We start from the raw sequence: 23,124 nt of genomic DNA, 5'->3' as shown, positions 1-23,124 counted from the left end.
ACACTTCCCATGATTTACCATCCAACTCCTTTATTTTGTTATCTTCTATACAATCTTCAAGGTGTGCCTGCTCCAGGAAGCTTTTCTGACCTTCTGCCCCATGCACAAGCTGCATTAGTGTCCTACTTTTAATATTCATTGCTTACCCCACTCATAACACTCACTGCACTTTCTCTCTCACTGAATTCTCAGCCCTTTAAAGGAAAAGACTGGGTCACCACTGGGCACCTAATGGTGGTTCCTGGAACATAGCTGGTATCAATAAACGTTTGCTGAGTGAAAGCCTAGTTGAATCCCAACCCCTTTATACCTAGGAAATGCCCCCTGAGCAAAGTGCCTTTCTGGCCAGAAGCTGTTAGGGCCTCCTTCTCAAAAACAAAAGGGAAGAAGAAACTCAGAGTACAGCCAGGTTCTGAGCACTACATCCATCAGCCCTACCTCTGCCCTCATGATTCCCTGTCCCTGAAAGAAATACCCTGACTTCATGGTCATGTTCATCCCAGGATGTCTAGGCTTGCTGGCACCAGGGTGAAGAGAGTGGGTCAGCAAGGAAAAGGAAGCATGTGACCTTATATGGGTGGGTTTTCCTAGAAGGCAAGCAGCCACTCAGCATGGAGCTGGAGTAGATGACTGGCTCCTGTATATTTTTTCCCCTAGGGAACAGGGAGAACAGAGAAGATCACACCCCACCCAGCAGCCCTGTTGCCCCGGACAGTCCCCAGGATTCATGATAAGAAAGTAGAAGCCAGGAAAAGAGTATCATTTTTGTTTTAACAGCGTTATTGAACTAAAATTCACATACCATACAATTTATACATTTAAAATGTTCAATTCAGTGGCTTTTATTGTATTCACAGTTATGCATCCATCACCACAATCAATTTTAGAACATTTTCATTACCTCCCAAAAGAAACCCCCAAACCCCTTAGCCATCATTCCCTAATCACTTCCCCTCTAACGCTAGGTAGCCACTAATCTACTTTCTATCTGTATACTATCTATTTTGGACAATGCACTATGTGGTCCTATGTGACTGACTTTTTAATCTCAGTCTAATGTTTTCAAGGCTCAGAAATGAGTGGCTTTGATCACTGAGAAGGGACAGAAAGAACCCAACTATCTGGGATAGAGGAAAGACTTCACACAGTGAGTCCAGAGGCTGGCCCTTGCTCTGCCATGTGGCTTCCTGCCAGTCATTCAATTGTGCCCATCCTAGCTCTAACTTTCTATACCTTCTACAGCTAAATGTATAGCATAGTTGAAGAGGAAGTCTAGACATTAGGTAGATTCTGTTCTTGAAGTGTCTCCTTTTCCAGGGTCTTGGAAAACCAGGGGAAAAATGTGGGATTTTTTTTCCTGAAATGATCTTGGGCCAGGACAATTAGGATTCAGAGGCCTTGGGCCAGGCCAAGGATGCTAAGATTCCAAACATTGGAGGGGTAACCTTCTTTCTGATCTCCTTGTCAGGGAAAAAGAAGAAGGATGTCCGTGCTGATGAAATGGCTACAGAGACAGAGAACACCCTGGTGTAGGGTCTGCCATGAGGGAGGAGAAAAACCGACACCTGGATCATGAGGAACTCCACTGCCCAGGCCTATGATGGTCTGGGACATAGCTGGTGCCTGAAAATGATCATGGTCCTCGTACCTCCCATGAGACTCCATCTCACTTCCCAGGAGCATCCTGCGCAGCCAACTCACTGGAAAGACAGAAAACACCAGCATGATCTTCCACATCTGTTCCCTCCCGTCTCCCCTCACTGCATGTCCTGGCTCTGCTCTGGGCAAGATAGGCCTATGAGGATGTTCCCTAAAGCACACTAGACATTCTCCAGGACCCACAAGGACAATGATTATCCAGGGCATTCACTCTCTACCACTGTTTATGAAGTATTGTTATGGACTGAATTTGTCCCCTCAAAATTCATATGTTGAAGACCTATCCCCCAATATCTCAGAATGTAACTATTTGGAGATAGGACCTTTAAAGAGATAATAAAGTTTAAATGAAGTCATTGAGATGGGGCCCTACCAGGACCCACAAGGACAATGATTATCCAGGGCATTCACTCTCTACCACTGTTTATGAAGTATTGTTATGGACTGAATTTGTCCCCTCAAAATTCATATGTTGAAGACCTATCCCCCAATATCTCAGAATGTAACTATTTGGAGATAGGACCTTTAAAGAGATAATAAAGTTTAAATGAAGTCATTGAGATGGGTTTAAATGAGTCATAAAGTTTAAATGAGTCATCCAATATGCTTGGTGTCCTTATAAGAAGAAGGAAAGACACAAGGGATGCACACACACACAGTGAAATGGCCATGGAAAAACACAGAGAAAAGGAAGCCACTTATAAGCCAAGAAGAGAGGCTTCGGGAGAAACCAAACCTGCTGACACTCGATCTTGAACTTCTAGCCTCTAGAACTGTAAGAAAATAAATCTCTATTGCTTAAGCCACGAGTCTGTGGTATCTTGTTATGGCAGCCCTAGCAGACTAATACAAGTATTAACCAACTAGCACCAAGTGATTGCCTCTAGACTGAGTTCCAGGCTCTAAAATATTCTAGACTTTAAACTAATTATGACTCTCTGAATCACCCACTTTCAGTCCTAGCCCCAACTCCAGCTTCAGCCCCAGTCCTAGTTTGAGACCCTGATGCTTCCTGATGACCAAGACATTATCATAAGAAAAGGTCTAGAAACAGGTAAAGGTGAGAGTTGAGGGACAAGGATTTCTCTCTCTGGCCTGAAAGACTTTCAGGTTATTTGAGCTAATGGCCCTCAAAGGTAATTTGCAGTTATAGACAATGAAGAGATGGTTAATATCCCCTGTTTGGGATGAGTGCCATTTTACAGGTAACACCTTTTTAATAGACAGCTTCACCATCTCTGCTTGCCATCATGCCTCCTGCAGGATCGGGTCTGGGGCGGGGTGGGGCAGGAGTTGTGGGTGTTGAAAGTCTCTCCTCACTATCTAGCACAGTTGCCAGGACAAAAGATATTAAATTTTCCCCAGCCATCAGGAAGTTCTTGAACAACTTTAAGAAAAGCAGCTCAGCTCAGGATGAGTGTCTCTGCCTGAGGCTGAGAGAGAGAAGAAACAGGAAAAGCTAAGTAGTAGGAAAATTGTGAAGGAGAAAAGTATGGAGGCATCCTGGAATCTGGCACACTCATTTTCAGATTCAAGTGCAGAAGATTCACCCAAGTTGGGGGTGGGGAGTGGTTCAAAGATCCTACCTCTCAATGGGTCAAGGTCACCTTGGAAAAAAATAAAACATTTTGAATGGAAGTGATTATTGTGTCCATCTTTGGAAAATTCTATCTGCCACCAAGTGATTCTGTCTAGAAAAGCTCTGGAGTATTGTCACTGGAAAAAACTTGATGAGTTAAATTTATACTTAGGGATTAGTAGATGATAATATTCATAGTTACTCCCTCCCAGTTGTAATTGGCTGTTTTCTGGGACCTCACTCAAGCTTTGATAGTAGAGAGGAAGTAAGCATTGAATGAACAGGAGTAAGTTTTAAAGTATTTTCCCAGGGTGGCTTCAATCACTCCACCAAGGATGTCAGTTCTTTCCAATGATCTTCCCTCTTCTCCCCAGTTCCTGGGCAGTCGTTCCACCTTGGACAAATGGTCAACCCAAATGACCTCCAGATTCATATCACCACTCCTCTACTTGACCAGTCCCAGAATTTCTCTGCCTGCTGGCTTTGCTCAGAGGTCCCTTGCTGGTCACCTGGTTTTGCCTAATGCTCATGCCTTTCTTGCACCTGCTTCTCTCCCATCAGCTTCCCTCAAGTCTACCTGAACATATACATGGCCACCCAACCTGTCAGTTTGTATTGCCCCCACCTGACACCTAGAGACATTCCCCATGCTTGGTCAGTGAATATGCAAAACTGGCCTCAGTCCCTAAAGTGATGTGAAAGAGAAAGCCCAGGTTCTAGCAATGGGCCATGGTGGTTGTATGGGAGAAACACATACACACATACTCCACGCCCCAGGGTCCCACCTCAAATCAGAGCAGTTCTGGCTGGAGTGGGCCTCACAGTTCTCCCTTCACAAAGTAACTCATAGTGACCTCATTTAGTCAGTAGTTTTGTAGTGTGGTGCATAAATTGATGTTCCCATCCCCAATGACTCATTTGCCAACTAGTGAACTAATTAACCCTCCACTGAAAAATTAAAAGTGCTCTGTGAGAACAATATTTTGTTAACAAGCATTGATATTGATGCTTTAAAAGTCACAAAAGAACAAGTATTGATTGAGGGTCCAGCATGTTCTGGGTACACTTCAAGGCACTAAGGAATCAGCAGTGAACAAAGCAATGACCTTCCTTTGTAGAGTTTATATTCTAGATAATAGATAAGCAAGTTGGTATAGGCCAGTTTTTGATAGGTTCTATTAAGAAAGATAAGCAGAGTAAAAGGCTAGAGAATGATGTGTTGGGAAAGAGGGGTTCATTTTAGAAAAGGCGATCAGAGAACATCTCCTGATGAGGTGACATCAGAACAGAAACCCAGTGAAACAGAGTGAGCCATGTAGTGTCTGGGCAGAGTGTTCCAGGGACCAGAAAATGTAAAAGATTGAGAACATGACTGGTGTTTATGAAGACTAGAGTGCAGGCCAGGGTGGCTGGGTCAAAACAAAGAAATGAGTTTATTTTTGTTAATTTATTACTATTTTGTTTTATATTCCACATATGCATGAAATCATATGAATTTTGTCCTTTTCTGAGTTATTTCACTTAGCATAATATCCTTGAAATCCATCCACATTGTTGTGAATAGCAATATTTCATCATTTTTTATGGCTGAGCAGTATTCCATCGTACATATGTACCACATCTTCTTTATCCACTTGTCTATCGATGGATACTTAAGTTGTTTCCATATCTTCTTGCCTATTATAAGTAATACTGCAATGAACATTGGGATATGTGTATCTTTTAGAGTTAGTGTTCCCATACTCTTCAGATAAATACCCAGGAGTGGAATTGCTGGGCCATATGGTGGTTCTGTTCTTAACTTTTTGAGAAACCTACGAACTGCTTTCCATAGTGGCTGCCCTAATTCACAATCCCACCAGCAGTGTATGAGAGTTCCCTTTCTCCACATCCTAGCTAGCCAACATTTGTTATTTCTTGTCTTATTGATAATAACCATTCTAACAGGTATGAGGTGGTATCTCATTGTGGTTTTGATTTGCATTTCCCTAATAATTACTGATGTTAAGCATCTTTTCACATGCCTGCTGGCCACCTCTATGTCCTCTCAGGGAAAATGTCTATACAGATTCTTTGCCCATTTTTCAATTGAGTCGTTTGGTTTTTTTGTTTTTGAGTTGTTTGAGTTCTTTATATATTTTGAATATTAACCCCTGATCAGAAATATCATTTGCAAATATTTTCTCCCATTCTGTTGGTTGGCTTTTTGTTTAAAACAAAATGTAACAAACAAACGAACAAAACAACACAAAAAACAAACTCATAGATACAGACAACCGATTGGTGGTTACCAGAGGGGATGGGAGAAAAGTGAGATGAGTAAAGGAATCGAATATATGGTGATGGATGGAAACCAGACTTTTGGTGGTGAGAATACAATAGAGTATATAGATATTGAATTATAATGGTGTACACCTAAAATTTATGTAATGTTATTAAGCAATGTTAAGTCAATTGAAAATAAATAAATAAAATAAAATAAATAAGGGAGTGAGAGTGTAAGGATTGGGTCAGAGCGATGGCCTGGGGCCACAGTACATGGAACCTTGTGGTCTTCAGAATACCCCTTCCCTGGGGTGAGGGTGGCCAGAAGAGTGCCTCCCCTCCACAACCCCATCTGTGGGGGATCTCAGGTTCTTCCCATGATGACATGTGCACCATTATTTCCAGTAGATTCATGGTCAGACCAAAATCCTCTCCAAATCTGCTTTTGCTTTTCCTTGTTTTCACTCTATTTCCCTTAAGCAAGATCCTCTGTACCTGTCCTTCTGTGCAAAGGACAGATATAAGAACTGCTGGGGCAAAGGGGTCATGTGACATGATGTCAAAGAATGGAGAAGGGGCATAGCAAAAGAAAAGAATTAGAAGGGCATTTTTTTCATCAATAGAGACAAGAGCACCCAAAGCCTTGTTTAAAAACAGCAGCTGCACATAAAAAGAGATGAAATACTGCCATTTGCAACAACATGGATGGACCTTGAAATAATCATACTAAAAGCAAAATACTCCAGACAGAAAAAGTTGAAAATCACAAGATATCGCTTATATGTGGGATATAAATCTAAAAGCAACAAATGAACAGGACAAACAAACAGAGACACATGGACATAGACAATGGACTAGTGGTTACCAGAGGATAGGGGTGAAGGAGAAAGGAGGAGGTGTACAGAGCAGGGGAGATTTAAATAAAACATTTCTTCAATTAAATAGATAGATAGATAGATAGATAGATAGATAGATAGATAGATAGATAGATAGATAGATAGATAGATATTTTAAAAATGAAAGAAAATAAAAACAGTGACTGCAAACATTAATGATATCTCTGGCAGTCTTCCTTCCACATTTACTAAGTAGTACCTGTTCTGTTTATCAGCACCATCTCCCTCCCTCCTGCATCTGTTCTGCATGCAGCCTGAAGAAAGGCCTCTAAAATATCACATCTCCAATCAGATACGGTCTCAGTGGGTGCCTCCCCTCGGGCTGTGTACTGCTCCATGGTCCCATCTCTCTGGAGGGCCAGCTGAGCACATGGCTGAGTAGTGGGGACACTCCTACTGCTTGACTGGCCTGGGTCCAGCTCTAGGAGCCACACTTCCAAGGAGACACTGGAAAACTCAAGCGTCCAGAAAAGAATGACCAGAATGGTGAAAAGTCTAGAAATCTTATCATATGAGAAATGATTAAAGAAACTGGTCATGTTTTGCCTCAAACAAACAACTTAGAAGGCCATAGGTCCTAATATATTTAAAGGCTCTCATGTAAACCAGGTTGAGTAACTGAGGCCAGTAGAACATGTCACTGAGAGGCAGATATTGACTCATGAATAATGGGATCTTAAAGCTAAAAGGAGACTTTGTGGTTATTCACTTCAAGTTTTTCATTTCTCAGGTGAAAAACTGAGGCCCCAGAAGATTGTTACCTCCTAGAATTACATAATTAGTGGCAGAGTCAGAATAAGCTTCAGGTTCTCTAAATCAGTCCAGCTTCTTACCATGCACTATACTACCAGGGAAGAACTTAATAACAAATGAGAAATCCAAACATGACATGAGCTGTTTCAATGACTGCCTAAGCAGAAACCATCTCAGAGAAAATTATAGACTAGAGACTTTTCATATTAGGTGGGAAGTTGTATTCGATCAGGAATAACAGATATGTGGTGCATATATCCAGACTTCCACTTTCCAGAGCCATGTTGAACATAAATAATTAATTATGACACACTTTTCCTACTGAGTCTACATGCAGCACAACACTCAAGTAACTCCAACAATTAATTGAAGTGGGAAGCCAAGATTAAACCAATTGTTCATTTCTGCCCCAGACAACCCATAAGATCCTTCCGACACCGAAAATGAGTTAAAAATTAAAGAAAAAAAGAATGAATGGACAATGGAACAAAAAAGACCAATCTGTCAGAAACAATGTGCTTCCTGTGAAGAAGAGTTACTCTAGTTTCCTTTCTTCTGCTGTGTTCCTCAGTATATCACTCAGAAAATAACAGATCAGATATGGAAACAAAGGAGATATTGATGGGAATTAGGAATACTATGGACAGGAAAGCACAACACAACATGAAATCAGTCAAATAAATGGCCAATACATATGGCCATTTAAGAAATCATGTTCTTTAGAATATTTATATAATGGGAAAACACTTGTATCAGAGTTCTCTAGATGCAAACAGAGGAACCAATCTGGTTTTAACTAAAGCAAAAGAAAGAATTATAAGAAAGTTGTGAGTATCTGTGTCTTAGTCAATTCAGGCTGCTGTAAAAGAGTACCACAATCTAGGTGGCTTATAATCAACAGACATTTCTCAAAGCTCTGGAGCCTGGAAGTCCAAGATTAAGGCAGCAGATTTAGTGTCCGGCGAGGGCCCGCTTCTTGGTTCATAGACAGTTGTGTCTTCACATGGTGAAAGGGGTGAGGAAGCTCTCTGGGGTCTCTTTTGAAAGAGCACTAATCCCATCCATGAAAGCTTCATCCTCATGACCTAATCACCTCCCAAAAATACCATTAGGCTGGGGAGTAGTTTCAGCATATAAAATTTAGAAGCACACAAAAATTCAGTCTATATCACTCAGAGAACCAAAGAAAACACTGACCAACAAGACCTCAGAAAGAACAAAGCCAGGTGCCTCAGGGATACAGGCCTTAGGACAACCTCCTCAGGGGCCATGGTGGAATAAATCTGTTCTATTTTCTGTTCCCATGTTGCTTACCGAAGATGAAAATTCCCAACGAACAGATTGAGCTTGACTGTCCTGGGTGGGGTCAAGGATCTTCTCTTTGGGGAGGGGTGGGGAGGAGGGGGATGGGGAGTAGTTGCAGGACATCTTGTTAGAAGTGGTGGTTGGTTTAACAAAATCAAGTACAAAAAAGAGTTTGAGGAGGAATCTGTGGAACAGGAAATGTGCTTATCTGTTCATTCAGTGAGCATTTACTAATCACCTACTGGTCGGTCACCAGCATCGACTTGGGTATAGAGATTTCTAAATAGTGGCATCACCATCCCTGCCCTCATAGTTTACAGTCCAGTGGGGAAGCAGCATGTCGATAAGTGATTCCAATGAGTCAACCGTAATACAGCTCCCAGCATGAGTTCAGAGGAATCTCCTGACCTGTGAGACCTCCGTCCCCAAGGAACACCACTTGGGTCCATGAGGAAGTGGTGAAAAGGAGAGAGGCTCTGGCTTGGAGTAAACAAAGCTTCAGTTAGTAGGAACTGAAGAAAGTATGGCGTGGAGGTTTCTTGGGAGCAGATCTTCCCAGAGCAGCATCGGGGATTTGATTGACTGTATTCCCAGGATACCAAAACATCCCAGGCTGGTAGGTTATCTTTAGATTACCCTCCAGGTGGTGAAGGAAGGTCTGCTCACAAGTGAGGGTTGGTGCCATCCTCCTGGGGAACATGTTGGGGAAGGGGGAGAGGAGGGCATTGCTGGCTTGGATGCCTGGAGTGAGATGCTGATATGCTCAGTCTCACCCTCTGACCCAGCCTGTTGGCCTCAGGCCTGCATCCTCTTGCTGGGGCTGCTCAGACCCTCAGGAGTCGTCCAAACTCTTTGTTCAGAAATACAACAGGATCCCTCCTTGTTAACAACCTTCCAGCCCAACATTCCCAGAAAATCTCTAACAATCCACATACATACTGGGGGCTTTGGACTCATCCTGAGCCCTGAACATGGAGCCCAGATCCCCAGGTACAGCTACATGACAGATGCAGAGGGCAGGAAGACTGATTGCAGGCCTGGCCATTCCAGGAAGAGGGACGAGAAGTGCAGGGATGGGGCCGAGGCTCCCAGCTTGCCTGGTGTCCTGAGGCCTGAGCACTCAGGAGAAGGAGTGGACTCTCAGCCCTGCAGCCCCTGGTCAGAGTTACCAGCTAGAGCCTCAGCCAACTCCAAGCAGCAGTCTACAGAGAGTTTATTCCTCTGGAGGCTGAGTCCAGAAAGGACGAGTACAGCAAGATGTCTGTCAGTTCATCCCCTGTCCAGTTACTCCCAGGAGGCCAAGGGCAGACAGTACCAACCTTCCACTAAGAAGAGGGCTGCTTTCCTGGCCCCGGGGACAACAGCAGCCTCTAATTTCCCAGAGGACTGAGCAGTCTGTCTCCAGTTCATCACTCAGCACACCTCCCCTGAGCAGCCGCTACATGCCAGAGACACTGGGGACACAGCTGTGAGCAAGATAGACAGGCCCCTATACCCAGGAAGCTTGCAGTCTAGTTAGGAGGGGATGACATTAAATAAATACACACAAATGTTTAATTAAAATTGTACTAATCTCTATGAAGGAAAATAACTGAAAATTATGAGCAAGGATAATGAGGGAGCAAAATACAGCTGGTGCAAGGGCAACACAGAGGGCCTTTCTGAGGAGAGACAGGCAGGGAGGGGAGTGAGTAAAGCCAAGTGGAGAGGCCCGTCACACTGATCATGAGCATACCGGAAAGCACTTCTGGAAAGATCTTGGCATATAAAGAAGGTCCCATGGCTGGAGAATAATGAGCAAGGAAGACTCAGAAGAGAGAACAGCAGAGGTCAGATCGTGCAGAGTCCAGTAGGACATGGCAAGATTTAAAATTTAATTCTAGGGGCCACTGGAGAGTGTTATGCAGGTGATAGCTTGGAACTGAGAATCGGGATCTGGGGAGAAGTGGATACATTCGAGAAATATCTAGGAGCTAGAATCGACAACACTTGGTATAGGTTATGGGGAGGGGGTGAGTGACGACACGGAGTAACTAGGCAGGTGAAGGTGCTGTTTACTAAAGTTGGAAATACAGAAAGAAGAGCAGCTGTTAAGTGAAGTCAGGAAACAGCCCTTAATTATCAGGGAACAGGGCTTTAAAGGGACAAGATAGAGGCCGAACAATGTACTGGGTTGAAAATAGCCATTTTAATAAATTTTTTAAATGGTCAAAACTAAGTAACTTCATATAATGATTTCATGAATGTAATTATTTAAATGTAAATCAATTTGAGGAGGGGAAAAAAAAAGTTTCCTCTGCCCCAGAACAGCTGGTTCATGCCTATAATCAGAGAGTTTTTTATATTCCAGATCCAGAATCATATTCCAGATCCTTCAATATGAACTTGAGGATGGAAGGGCTGTAAAGTATCTTTGGGGCAGAGAGGTCATCCCATAGCATCTTCAACCCAAACTGCTGCAGTCCATCTTGGCCTGGTTAGCTTCTCCACCAGCTGGCCTGACTCCTGCCCACCCAGCTCCAGAAAGGACCCTAGGTTAATAATGGCGAGGAGTGCTGGAGCTGCCTCAGTAGCCATGAAGCGATGCCCTTGACCCCTACACCCTCCAAATGCAACCTGCCTCATGCCCACTCCTGCGGCATTCAGAGTCCCACAGAGATTTTCTGGATGGAGCCATCGCAGTTGTCTTAGGAGAGCCCTTCCAAGCAGAGGGACAGTGTCATGGTCAGATACAGAAGAACAGCACATGAGCTGCTCCAAAGGAGTCTATTTGTCAGACTCCATGATTGTCCCACAGAGGTAAGTCTCACAAGCCAGGTTAGAAGCCATGGGGCCTATCTCACTGAGGCATCCTTTTGTGGTGAGGACATCAAGAGGACTTGCTCAGAGTCAGGCAGATTGGTGGAAGGGTGTGTGGTGTGCCTTGTTGGATGGTAAGGAGGGTGCAGCTTTCCAGGATGGAGACCAGTGCCTGCCTGCGGGGGGCCTCCCAGCCACTGAGCTGGAATAGGGCCAAAGCACAGAAAGTCTCTGGTTATACAGCCACTCTGTATAGCCACTGGAAATGTCCCATATTCTTCTGATGGGCTAATGAGTTGCCTAGGGGCAGGGCAGACAGACAGAGAGTCAGGGGCACTATGACTCAGGGTCTTGGGAATGGGGTGTTCTTGAGCCAGCAGAGGAGGGTACTGGCAGTCTGCTGTGTCCCATAGCTGGAAGCTGTGGCCATCTGGCCATCACTTACCCCAGTGAACATCCCTCCCCATCACACAGCCTCCCGTAAGGTTGTTCAACCACTCAATTTGAGGGGCACACAAACATCCCATCACCAAGTTATCTCTGCTTCAGGGACCAGCATAGCTTCAATGCTGCCATCAGATCAGGGCCTCAATCCTGGAGGGCTGAGTCAGCCAGGTCCTTCAGTTAAGCTAAAGAGAAGAGGAATGCTCCTTCACTGCCTGGGTCAGTGCGGGAGATATAAGTGCCCTCACCCTAGAACACCGAGAATGGAACACCACCTTCACACTCACCCCAGCCCTCACTGGGGACCATTCCAGCTGACACAAACACCTTAACTCCCCTCTTTCCCAGCCCCACCCTTGGGAGGCCTTATGATGGAGATGACTCAGCAATTAGCAGCCCCATTCCAGACAGGCCTAGCTCTTACCTGACAAGCTCATCATGCCCTTTGCCCCTTTGTAAAGAAACACCTCTCAGCCTAGAATATATCCCTTTATTCATTTTATTTTCCAAGCAAAGCTCAGAAGCCCAGCCCCAGGCATACCTCCTCCCAGAAGCCTTCTCTTAGGTGATCTCATAGCAACTACTCACCCAGCCTTGCATGAAGCTGAATCAACAGTCGTGTGCATTAGTCTAATTTTTCCAAATGAGGTTAATGGTCTCCCTAGGGAGTCTGGGAGCTCCTGGAAGGGCCAGGTTTAATAGCCATCTTACCACCAACACACAGTAAGCACGTCGCCAAACCACACTTGTTAACTGAGTGGTCAATGCAGAGGGTGGGGAGACATGCAGGTAGACAATACGTGACCATTCTTCAGACATCTCCACCGTGGAAGCCAAGAGTCTCAGATTGGGAGATTCTATATCTGAATGCCCCTCTTCCGGGGAGCATAATCAGTCGGCTGGGCTCAGACAAACTTCTGGTTCTCTTAGAGACCTCTTGGCCACCCATAAGGAGATAGGCTGCTCCTCACTAACTTCCTACCTCTTCAGGTGACCTGAGGTTAACTCCCCCTGCTACAGTTTGTCTGTCTTCTCCCATCCTCTTCAATTCTTTGAAGCAATATTTATTGAGTGCCTGCTATATGCCTGGCATATTTTGGAGCTCAGGTACATGAGTGAGTAAAACCAAGATCCTTCGCTCTTGTGGGGCTTACAGTGCTGGGGTGTAGGGGTGTCAATTAATAATCATAACATATAAATTACATAGCATGTTAGAATATGTGCTGTTCAGGAAAGGAAAATAGAAGGGGATAAAGGCAATGAGGCGTGCAGGCAGAAGGGCATTTCAATCTTAGATAAGACCTCTGTAAGGGGCAGATAGTTGAGCAAAGACTTGAAAGGTAAGTATTTAGTCATTGAGAAATCTGAAAGAAAGCTATTCTAGGCAAAGAGAACAGCCAGAACAAAGACCTTAAGAAGTTCGAGAAACAGCTAGGAGTCAATGTGGCTTGAGTGGAGAAAGTCAGGGGGAGAAGGATAGAAGGTTAAGTCACCGAGGTAACATGTAAGGCCTGGAAGACCAGTGTAAGGAATTTGATCTTGGCTCTGAGTAAAATGGGAAGCCATTTCAGGGTTTTGAGCAGAAGAATGATTTAAGTATCACTCTGGCTTCTCCACTGAGAATAAAGTAGGGGTGGGCAAGAGGGGAAGCTGGAAGATCAGCTAGGACACTTGCTATAACCCAGGCAAGAGGTGATAGGGGCTGGGAGGCAGGAAATAACTGTGGGGGAGGGGAGGATGGACCAATTCTGCATCTACTCTGAAGGTAGAACCAATAGGACTTCCTGACAGGCTGGATGTAGTGGGGGGTGTGGTGAGAGAAAGAAACTAAGAAAGGACAGAGTTGCCATCAACTGAAATAGGGAGACAGTGGGTGATACAGGTTTAGGGAGGATCAGGGGCAGTATCTGCGTCTTGCTAAGTTTGGGGTGTCTGTTAAATAGGATAACTAACTGTGGAATATAAGACAGAAGTCTGGCCTGGGTGTATGAATTTGGGTGTTGTTGGCTTATCGATTTAAGTGGATGGATAGAGAGGTGGGGGAGCCAGGAGGGAGGTTGTTCCCATCCTCTTTCCTCACTTTCTCCAATTGTGTGCTACATTCCTGGAAAGGCTGATGGGTGTTGAAAGGAAGGAATCCAATTTCCCCACAAGGACATTATAATAGCAGGTTAGGCTCTTGACCAAGAACCTGTTGCTCAATATTTTAATGGTGGTGATCACAAAGATGGCAATTCCTTGAGTCCTCAGTAAACTGAATAAGAAGCCTGCATGCTGTGCAGGGAAGAGCTTCCTAAAGAGCCTGTTGTCAAAGGAACAGGGCACTGCGACCTGTGGAGCAGAGCCCTGCCTGATATGGACCCCTGCCCTGGGCCGGAAGGCCAGGGGCACCAGTGGGATCTTTCATGGGTCCTGTCTGACCCTGCTCATTGGCTACCAGGCCCTCTTAGCAAGGGCAGTTTTCACACTCACTTTTGAAAAGGATTTGCGGGAATATGTGTGGCTTTTTACATCACGTGCCCCTGAAGTAATCGCAAGCTTTGGTTACTGTCAGCACCCTAAGTTTACAGGGCAGTCTCTAGAGTAATCTTTATCCATCACACTAATTTGAGGAGAGGTAAGCTTAGGGAGAGATTCAGAGCTCCTGAATGGAGTAGCTGTCGATAAAGGAGGTGCCCTCGGCAGAAGCCTAGTCTGATGGAGGCAGGAGGCTAACAGGATGACATTCCCAGAACAGGGCAAAGATAACAGAATAATCACCATTCCTCCTTATCTGAGAGCAGGGTAGAGACTGGGACGGTAGAATAGGATATGGCCAGTCTGTCTTTGTGAAGAATCTATGCAGGCCAAGAAAGAGGATGAGAGAGAGCGAGAGACAGAGACAGTTACAGGCAAAGTGAACAGCGTTGGCAAAGGGGCTGGGGCTGATCTGGGATTGGAGCTGAATCCCAGTGTTTGGAGAGTCATGGAGCCAGTTCATGAAAGTCACGGCAAGAAGGAGCCACAAGGCTTAGAGTGGCATCCAGGCAGGAGAAAGCATAGGGACTAAGATCAGGGGGTATCTGTGGAGACCGACAGGAGGACACAGGGAAGAAGTGGGGCCTGTAGTGGTCTGAAATTAAATTCCAAGACTGAGCGAATTCTCCCAAAAATGTATGTGCCCCTTGCTGGAAGGGTCCCTCTTCAGCTTTGGGAGAGATATGTGGAGACACTTTAGAAAGGACTGTCAAGGTCAGTGCTCCAGGGGACACCACAGTAGGCACTGGGCCCAGAGGGCAGTAGCAGGGGCCTGAGTGCCAGGAACTGAGAGTGAATACACAAGAAAAGGCACTGGAGGTGAAGCCCTGGTCCAGGGAGGTGGCCCTGAGAATTCTAGCAGCTTGTCCCCAGCTAGGCTTGACTCAGGGACCCTGCCAAACTTGCGCTTCAGGTGCTTCCTGTTTTTATTAATATCACTATTAGTAATGAGAATTGCTGTCAATATTAGCACATGCATGTGGATTCCAGAACTCTGAGGCAAGGCCTGGTTCTCCTCTTGCTTCTCTATTTGTTTTCTGGGCTCCTTGTCTCTTCCCCCAGATGGTGAGCCACCTTTAAATCCAATCCCAAGGCTTTGTTCTTCTCGCTCCATCCCTGGACCTCTCTTTGCCTCAGCCTCTACCCTGAACTCTGTGTGTTGGACCTTTCCTCCAGAACTGTACTCTTATAAAGATGAAATTATATTTTGAGAACTGGAGGCTTGAGGATCAACCACTTACAGAGCCCATACATGTACCAGGTTCTGTAACAAGCACTTCACCCAAAATAGTCCTAAAACTATTCCATTTTACAGATGAAGAAATCAAGACTTTGGAAGCTTATGAAATAAATATGAACTCAGATCTTTCTGATTCCAAAACTGTGTTCTTTTCCTTTGCATATGTGATCATAACTAACTCACAAATATTCATTACAAATTTTCTTCCTCCCTCTTTTCCTCTTTCTCCCCCAGACACCCACATGGGCCCACCACCACGTCAACATCAGCCTCTATAAAATAAGCTTGGTTGTTTTGCCCCATCTTCCTCTACTCTACTTCCTGCCTTGTCAAGGGCTTTAGTCTCCTCCCTCACGTTCAGTGTCCCATCCTTCCTGTACTTCCAAAATGCATCCAAGGAGCCTGCTGAGGGCATTGGCTAGAGAGGGGTGCTAGAAGGTTATCTTTTCTACTACCCACTGGCAGGCACAGTAACCATGCCCAAGTTCTTCCAGGTTTCCAAGGCAGTCATTTGTCTCCCCTTGCCTGCATGGTGCATGTCTCTCTACATTCTCCTCCTTTAGCACTTTCTTCCTAATCTAACTACAAGGAACTGAATGGAATCACCAGGAATGAAATGATTACTCCAGATACACTGGTTGGGTGCAATATAAACTCCAGAGCAAAGGTGTCCCAGGCTCTCACCAGGAGGCTCCCCTGGGAAGCACATGGAGCAGAGCTAAAGTTCAGATCCAGTTCCTGGCCTCCAGATCAGTGACTAGGTAATTCTTTTGAGAACCTTTGTTTCCTGTGAGGCAGGAAAAAATATTCATCCCTCCCCAGACTCACCCCAGTCTGACTTGGGCCTAGAGTAACTGCAATGTAATTGAGCAGAATGCATGCTAATAGTTACTCTAATAGAAGCACATAAAAGGAAAGTCACTGGAACTTCTTACTACTCATGGTCTTGAGAAATTAGGGCTTAAGAGAAGATGACTAAAGGATGACTTCCTAAGACCTGAGGAAGAGACCAGATAAGGAACTGAGGAAGGACTCAGAATGTCTCTTGAATACACTTTCCAGGGCCAAATGCCAAGTTAGGTTTCTGGTGGTTACCAAGGACATGTAAATTATCTAAATAATTTTTCAGTGACTGTAGGAACCAGAATTCAGCTCCTATAAGGCTGGGGAGAGACACAAAAGGCAAAACTGGAAAGAAGAATGGTGACAACTGACTTTGTGTTGTTTGTGTCTCTATGGAAAAACAGCAAAATCAGGACTGTATTTGACAACCCCTCTCCTGTTGCAGCATGTGTGTGCACAGCCTTCTGCTGGCCTGGTGACATGGTCTTAGTTTTGCAAGCCAGTTGTTAAATACAGCCATTATTAAAAATTCAATTATAAAAAAATTAAATTATATAAATTTACGGTTATGGTATAAAAAACAAAAAACATCAGCACTCAAAACACATCACTCCCTAATTATCTTACTGTCTCAGCTCTTGAGGTTCTTGACCTTAAAGGTATCTGCACCGTGGAAATACTCTACAATGGGTGCCACCGCTCATTCTCCCAACTCCACACCAAGGACATCATGTCAGTAGCTTACAATCAGCCATGGTGGGAGAACTTACGTCACAGAAATGGCAAATGCTAGGTTCTCCTGCCTCCTACCCACCCCTGCCCCGCACTCAAAGCCACTGTGAAACATTCACCAGCACCAGCATTCCCCTCCAACTCTGCCAAGGTTTCATGCAGGAGAAATGACAAAACACCAAGGAGTCCCTAGAGCAAAATCCTAGGAGAAAAAGCTTCTCTCCCTCCTCATCTAGCAGAGGTGACTGTGGTGATGGTGACTGCCATCCAGCTTGGGATGGGGGCACTTCCTTGGCTTCCCTGGTGAGTCACCCTAACAAGAAGTTCTTTCCAGCATCTCTAAAATCTCTTACTGTTTTTTAATGAGCTTTTCTTGCCACAGCCTCGCTTTAAAACCTAACTTGGCATTTGGCCCTGGGAAATGTGTTCAAGAGACATTCAGAGTCCTTCCTCAGTTCCTTATCTAGTCTCTTCTCCAGGTCTTAGGAAGTCATCCTCTAGTCATCTTCTCTTAAGCCCCAATTTCTCAAGACCATGAGTGGTATGGAGTCCCAGTGACTTTAAATGAAGTGCTGTGTGAGCATGGCTCCCTGGTTCCTGGAATGCGGAAGGTGATGTCATTCAACACAACCTGTATATAGGGCCAGCAGGCTGCCTCCAAACTGGGAGAGCCCTCCCCAAGTCATCCAATTCAGTTCCCTGCCTTGGGGCAAAGGAGTGCCAGGCCCAGTGTCCTATTAAAGATCTACCTAACAAGTCATCTTATAGGTGCTTATAAATGTGTGCAAATAAATGAAGGGATGGACGGTTTCTGCAATTCTCTCCTCCCCCTCACTATTTAATCCCTCACTGCCTGTATCCCCACCCATCCCCAAGAACTCCCTACTTCCTCACCTCATACCCAAGACATTTGTCCCTGGCTCCTTCTGTCCCACCACTGACTACATTTTTCCCCCAGTTCTATCAAAGCAGAGCCAGCAATGCTATCACCATTTTGCAAATACCCAAGCCAATTGGAAATGGCTTCCTAGTTATTTATAACCAAGCAGGGTTTCCAGCCTTCCTCGGTTAAGAAACTTGAAGCCCAGGTACTTTGAGGTCCACCTATACCCCATACTTCATGTGGCCCCAGGGTAGAAGCAGGAAGAATTAGGAATCCCAGCTTCTCCTGAAGGGAAAAAGAGACGAAGAAAGAAGGAAGTGCTTGGGCTTTCACCAGGCAGGTGGCTGGGCAGAGGTAGGTAAAACGACATGAACCCGAAGTATCATGCTCTTCAGAAGACCCTCAATCCCTAGGCCAGACAGGGATTGCAGTTGTGTGCCTGTTACAGCCATCCTGTATGGAATACAACCACTTGGTCCACTAGAGGCAGCGGAATTGGAAATGTGATATTTAGGGCTCCCTAAGAGTAGAACTTGGACCAAAGGATAAAAGCTCTATGAGGACCAAAATTGAATTCAATAAGAGGAGCATATGTCTAATAGTCAGAGGCCGAATGGACTGCATTGGGAGGTAGGACGATTGCATTTCTGGAGGTATTCAAGAAAAGGTTAAAATAGCCTTTGCCAGGAATGTTATGGAAAGAATTCAAATATCAGAGAAACAGCCTGATGTCTTAGAGTCAAACATGCCCGATCAAAACCTGAATTATTACCTGCGTAGGCTTGGTCAACATACCTAATCCCTCTGAGCCTCAGTTTCTTCACCCATGTAATGAGATAGCACACAGCCTCATAGAACTTAAAGTAAGGATTAAATAAGACTAAACATCAGAAAGCACCTAGCACTTAGAGGGTGCCCAATAAATGTCAATCCCCTTTCCATTAATAGGGGAACTAGATTAGATGACCTTGAAGGTCTTTCTACCCCCAGAATATGAGTCTGAAACCCTTCCTGGCTGTTGAGAAGGAACGCATGCATCTGGGAGAGATAAGGAGGTCAGGGTTGAGTAGATGAGGGCAGAAGAAAGGATGCTAAAATGGTCTGGGATCGTTCAGAGGGGTCATCCCTGCCAGTCCTTAATTTGCCCCCTCAGGCCTTCTGGAATAAAAGAGGGAAAAAAAATTCTGGGTTTAAGATCCAATCGTAGGGGTTCCAGTTTCCCCATCTGTGTAATGAAAGAGTAGGATTACACGGCCCCTTCCAGCTCTGACTGCTATCCATCTAAGGAAGAAATGTGGCAGGAACGATGGGAGACAACAGAGAGCAACGTTCTTCATCCCCGAGCAGAGTCTCCCCCGCAACCCCACACCCAACTCTCCGTGGAACCATAGCCACCTGTCTCGGGTCTTACAGTTTATTGTGCTAACACTTCCGCCTCAGAGCTCAGATCTCACACACAGAACAGTTCAGTCCGGAACCCTACCCGCCCCAGGCCCGGGGCCCTCTGCCTTGGCTGGGGACACCGGGCTTATGGCCTCACCAGCTCTCCGACACGTCCTCCTCGCTCTCCTGGAGCCTCGGGGCCCAGGGAAGGCGAAGAAGGCTCCGGGTAGCCTTTCTCTGCCCGCCCCCGCCCCCTCCCATTTTGGGGAGAAGGCTCTGCCTCTTCACTCATTTTCCAAGGGAAATGCTGTCAGCCCACAGCCTTCGGGCAGCCTGGGGCAGGCAGGGTGGGCGCAGTCCGAGCGTGTCCCCGGCCATGTGCAAAGAGCCCGCACCCTCCTCCGGCCCGGGCGCAGCCCGGCGGGCACGCGTGCTCACACCAACAACCCGTCCTTGCCCGGCAGCGACCCCTGAGTGCAGTCAGCGGGCTCGGCGCTCGTGACCTTGACGTAGACCGGGGAGGAGCCCGCTTCGCAGGCGGCCGAGGTGCGGGGCGCCAGGGCCACGTCCTCTGGGCCGCCGCTGGGCGGAGGCGCGTACTTGCGGCGCAGGGAGCGGCTGACGGTCTGTGTCGGGTACCCCAGCAGGTGGGTGACGCGGCTGCCGCGCCCGCTGGCCTTATACCCCGGCGCCATGGCGTCCTCTCTGTGGAGACAACAGGCGGGCGTGTGAGCCGGCTCCTCGGCGTCACTGAGTGCGCCCGACCTGGCAGAGCCGGGACTCTTGGCCACCTCTCGGCTCCCTCTCCCGGCGCCTCCCTGTCCCGGCCCCTCGCCTTGCTCGCTCAGCCTCCACCTATTCTCTTCTCTGCCTTTTCCTGGGCCGGCGACCCCCCAGCGGTCCCGGGTCATCTCATCCTCTAGACAGGGCTTGTCCACACGTGTCCGGACAGCCCACGGCCAGCAGCCCCATCTAGGCGCTCTCCAGTCCCCTTCTGGTTTTTTCCCAGAACCACTGGCTTTAATAGGAAGGCAACCTTGAGGATCCAGGAGCTGCTTTCCTGGTCCTTGTTTCCTTAACTAACCCTGACCTTGCCCTCTCTCCTTCTCTTATCCTCACCTCCTGCCCCTCGATCTTCATCCTTTCCTCCATCCCCAGGGCACTGCAGTCATCAGCACTACTAGTCTTGTTCTATTTTTATTTCTAGTTTGTTTCTAATAAGTTATTAGCACTATTCTTATTAACTCTTAAATATATCCAGAGTTTTCTCCGCGCAATACAAGGGAAAGGTGGAAAATTACAGGTCCTGCTCTTCAGGAGCTTACAGTCTAGACAAGTCAGAGAGGGGTGCACAGACGGATGGGAGATGGGAGCAGGGGAGCAGAGCTGAAGACTGGGCATGGGAAGGGAGAGAGAGAAAAGCCATGCGACGAGTGGCAAGTCGACATGCTGCGATCCCAGCACTCCCAGCGATGGTGAGCAGGTTTGGGGTGGCAGGTGGGGGTGAGGAGGGGCAGGGCACCGGTTGCCTGTCTCACAGCAGTATGCAGCATGCAACAGATTTTACCTGATCTCATTAGCCAAGTCGCCACAGGCCCCTCCGCTGACCCCGCCGCCGTTGCTGTAGCCAAAGGCACTGCGGGTACCACAGCCAGCCCCAGCTCCCCCGCAGCAGCAGCAGATGAGCCCCCAGATGCCCACCAGCAGGCAGCACAGTGCGAGCAAAGAGCCCAGCACTGCACCGATGATCATGCCTACACGCCGGGAGTCTGTAAAGGAAAGGAGAGACCAGTCAAGCTTCTGAAGCCTGGAAGGTGCCTGGCTAACCAGGAGGTGCCAGGGCAGAGCATCTGTGGGAAAGGGAGGCTCAGGGCCCTGGGTCAACCAGTAGGGAAGACATGGGGAGATGCAAGTTAACCCTTTATGTTTGCATATTACTCCCAGGGCTTTCCAGCTGCCCTAGGCAGAGACCTATGCTTAATGCAAAGGGTGGGCAAAGCTAGCTGGGCTCCAAAACACAGCCCAGTTTCCTCCAGTCCCATCCGCCCCACTACAGGGCCCCCAGGGCCACTGCACCTACCTGAGACCTTCACCTCCACCACACATACACTGTAGCCCACATGATTGGCCACTGTGCACTGATACAGCCCATCATCCTCACGGGAGACGTCCTTCAACATCAGGTCGCCATTGTTCAACAGACCTGAACGTAAAGGAGCAGCTGTAGTAAGACAAAGGGACCTGGTGTCTGAGAGCAGCACCCCCAGCCTCTGCCACTGTGAGGTAGGGGATAAAAGGAGGGACAGTGTGTGCACATATACACCCAGGTCCACCATATTCCAGATGAGTCACCTTTCCCCTGCTGAAACAGGCAAAGAAGGACACCTCTGCCAGTAACAGGTCAGAGACACCATTAATTTACTCTGTGACCTTAGGGAAATATACACCTCTCTGAGTCTTGGTCTCCTCCTTTGTACAGTGAAGATTGGGTTAGACTAGAGAAATTCTAAGGCTCCTTCCAGCTCTGATCATCTTCGTTGGATTGTGAGTACTAGCCAGTTTCTCTGTGTGCTGGTAGCTTTGCATACCTTACACTATTTAATTCTCACAGGCCCCTGGAAGTTAAACATTATATTCCCATTTCCTACATGGTGAAACATGATGAAACAAGACACAGAGAGGCTAAGCCACTAGCCTAAGTCTTGCAGTCAGTCAGGGGTCCAGCTAGGATTCAAGCTCAAACTGTCTGTCTCAGACTGTGCTCTTTCCAAATTAACCATGCTGCTTTTGGTTGGCCCCCACCCCCACCACCACTTTTTGTCTCTTCTTCTCCCCACAATAGCAGCTTCTGAAACAGGCTCAGAGGAGGCATCTCCCACAGGGATTCCAGGTTTGACATGGAGCCACAAATAAACTAGAGAAGCCCCAGCAGGTCCCAAAGTCCTGATTTTCTGTTCATTTCGCCTCCCTCTTTTGGGGCCCCCTCACCTTGATTTATGGAGCTGTGGAAGGACTCCTGGTAGGTGAGCTCAGAGTGGAAGCTTTGCTGGGAATGGTAGGACCCAGCACGGTAGGGGTGGGCATTCCCGCTGATCTTGGCCCACTTGTAGGAGAGAGGCGGGGTGCCCCCATTAGCAAAGCACTTCAGCACTACATCATTGCCATGTGCCATGTGGCCCTCAGACCAGCATACAGGCACTGCAGGTCGAGCTGCAGGAAAGCAGTCAATTGTGAGTGTGGCGCAGCCAAGAAGCAGAGCCAGGCTCAGAGTGGCCAAGCTACCCTAAGCCAGGCTCTGCAGTCTGTGGAAAGGGAGCCCGGAAGAGACTGGCCATACCTTGAACAGTGACAACAACCTTCCGGGTGGCCATGGTGGTCTTCTTTACTCGGCACTCGTAAGTAGCTGTGTCAGATACCTGCAGGTTCATGAGGTTGATGGAGGCGTCATACTGGCTGGGGTCTGAGGCTGCAAAGCGGACCCTCTGCTGCAAATGGGGGAGGTTGCCATGGTTGATCCTCTTGTCCTGGTAACTCAGGAACTGTGAAGAAGAGAAGAAAACAAAGGGGATGAGACAGGCAGAGCCAAGGAGGGCCATGTGGATTGGCTGCCTTGGGCAATTCATTCAACTTCTCTGAGACTCATTTTTCTCAGCTGAAAGTGGAAATAATGATGCTTGGTCCTCTGACTTCCTACAAAATGGGTGGGGCCAGGTAAAATCTAGTACTTTGCAAACTGTAAGTTCAGGCTGAGAACTTCTTAAAGCCAGGTACCATACCCTTTGGAGTGATTGCAAAGCTATCATTCATGCTGTCCCATTCCACGAGA

General features: G+C 46.9%; 2 protein-coding genes across 3 annotated transcripts in view; one reads left to right on the top strand and one right to left on the bottom strand.

Annotated features, from left to right (window-relative positions):
- The window catches only part of SLAMF8 (SLAM family member 8), a 9,375-nt gene extending 7,832 nt beyond the window's left edge, over nt 1-1,543 (top strand). For both annotated transcript variants that reach the window (XM_025040473.1, XM_006922910.2), the window contains one exon: nt 1,469-1,543. In XM_025040473.1, the coding sequence (XP_024896241.1) occupies nt 1,469-1,533 (65 nt within the window). In that variant the 3' untranslated portion in view covers nt 1,534-1,543. The remainder of the gene's footprint in view (nt 1-1,468) is intronic.
- Nucleotides 1,544-19,571: 18,028 nt separating this feature from the next.
- The window catches only part of VSIG8 (V-set and immunoglobulin domain containing 8), a 7,348-nt gene continuing 3,795 nt past the window's right edge, over nt 19,572-23,124 (bottom strand). The window contains exons 3-7 of the mRNA XM_006922909.1: nt 22,636-22,837; nt 22,287-22,508; nt 21,379-21,501; nt 20,866-21,067; nt 19,572-20,003 (exon numbers count right to left, since the gene is read on the bottom strand). Of these exons, the coding sequence (XP_006922971.1) occupies nt 19,733-20,003; nt 20,866-21,067; nt 21,379-21,501; nt 22,287-22,508; nt 22,636-22,837 (1,020 nt within the window). The 3' untranslated portion in view covers nt 19,572-19,732. The remainder of the gene's footprint in view (nt 20,004-20,865; nt 21,068-21,378; nt 21,502-22,286; nt 22,509-22,635; nt 22,838-23,124) is intronic.

This window comes from Pteropus alecto, unplaced genomic scaffold, assembly GCF_000325575.1.
Source record: "Pteropus alecto unplaced genomic scaffold, ASM32557v1 scaffold359, whole genome shotgun sequence".
NCBI classification, from domain to species: domain Eukaryota; kingdom Metazoa; phylum Chordata; class Mammalia; order Chiroptera; family Pteropodidae; genus Pteropus; species Pteropus alecto.
This window is presented reverse-complemented; position numbering and strand designations above follow the sequence as displayed.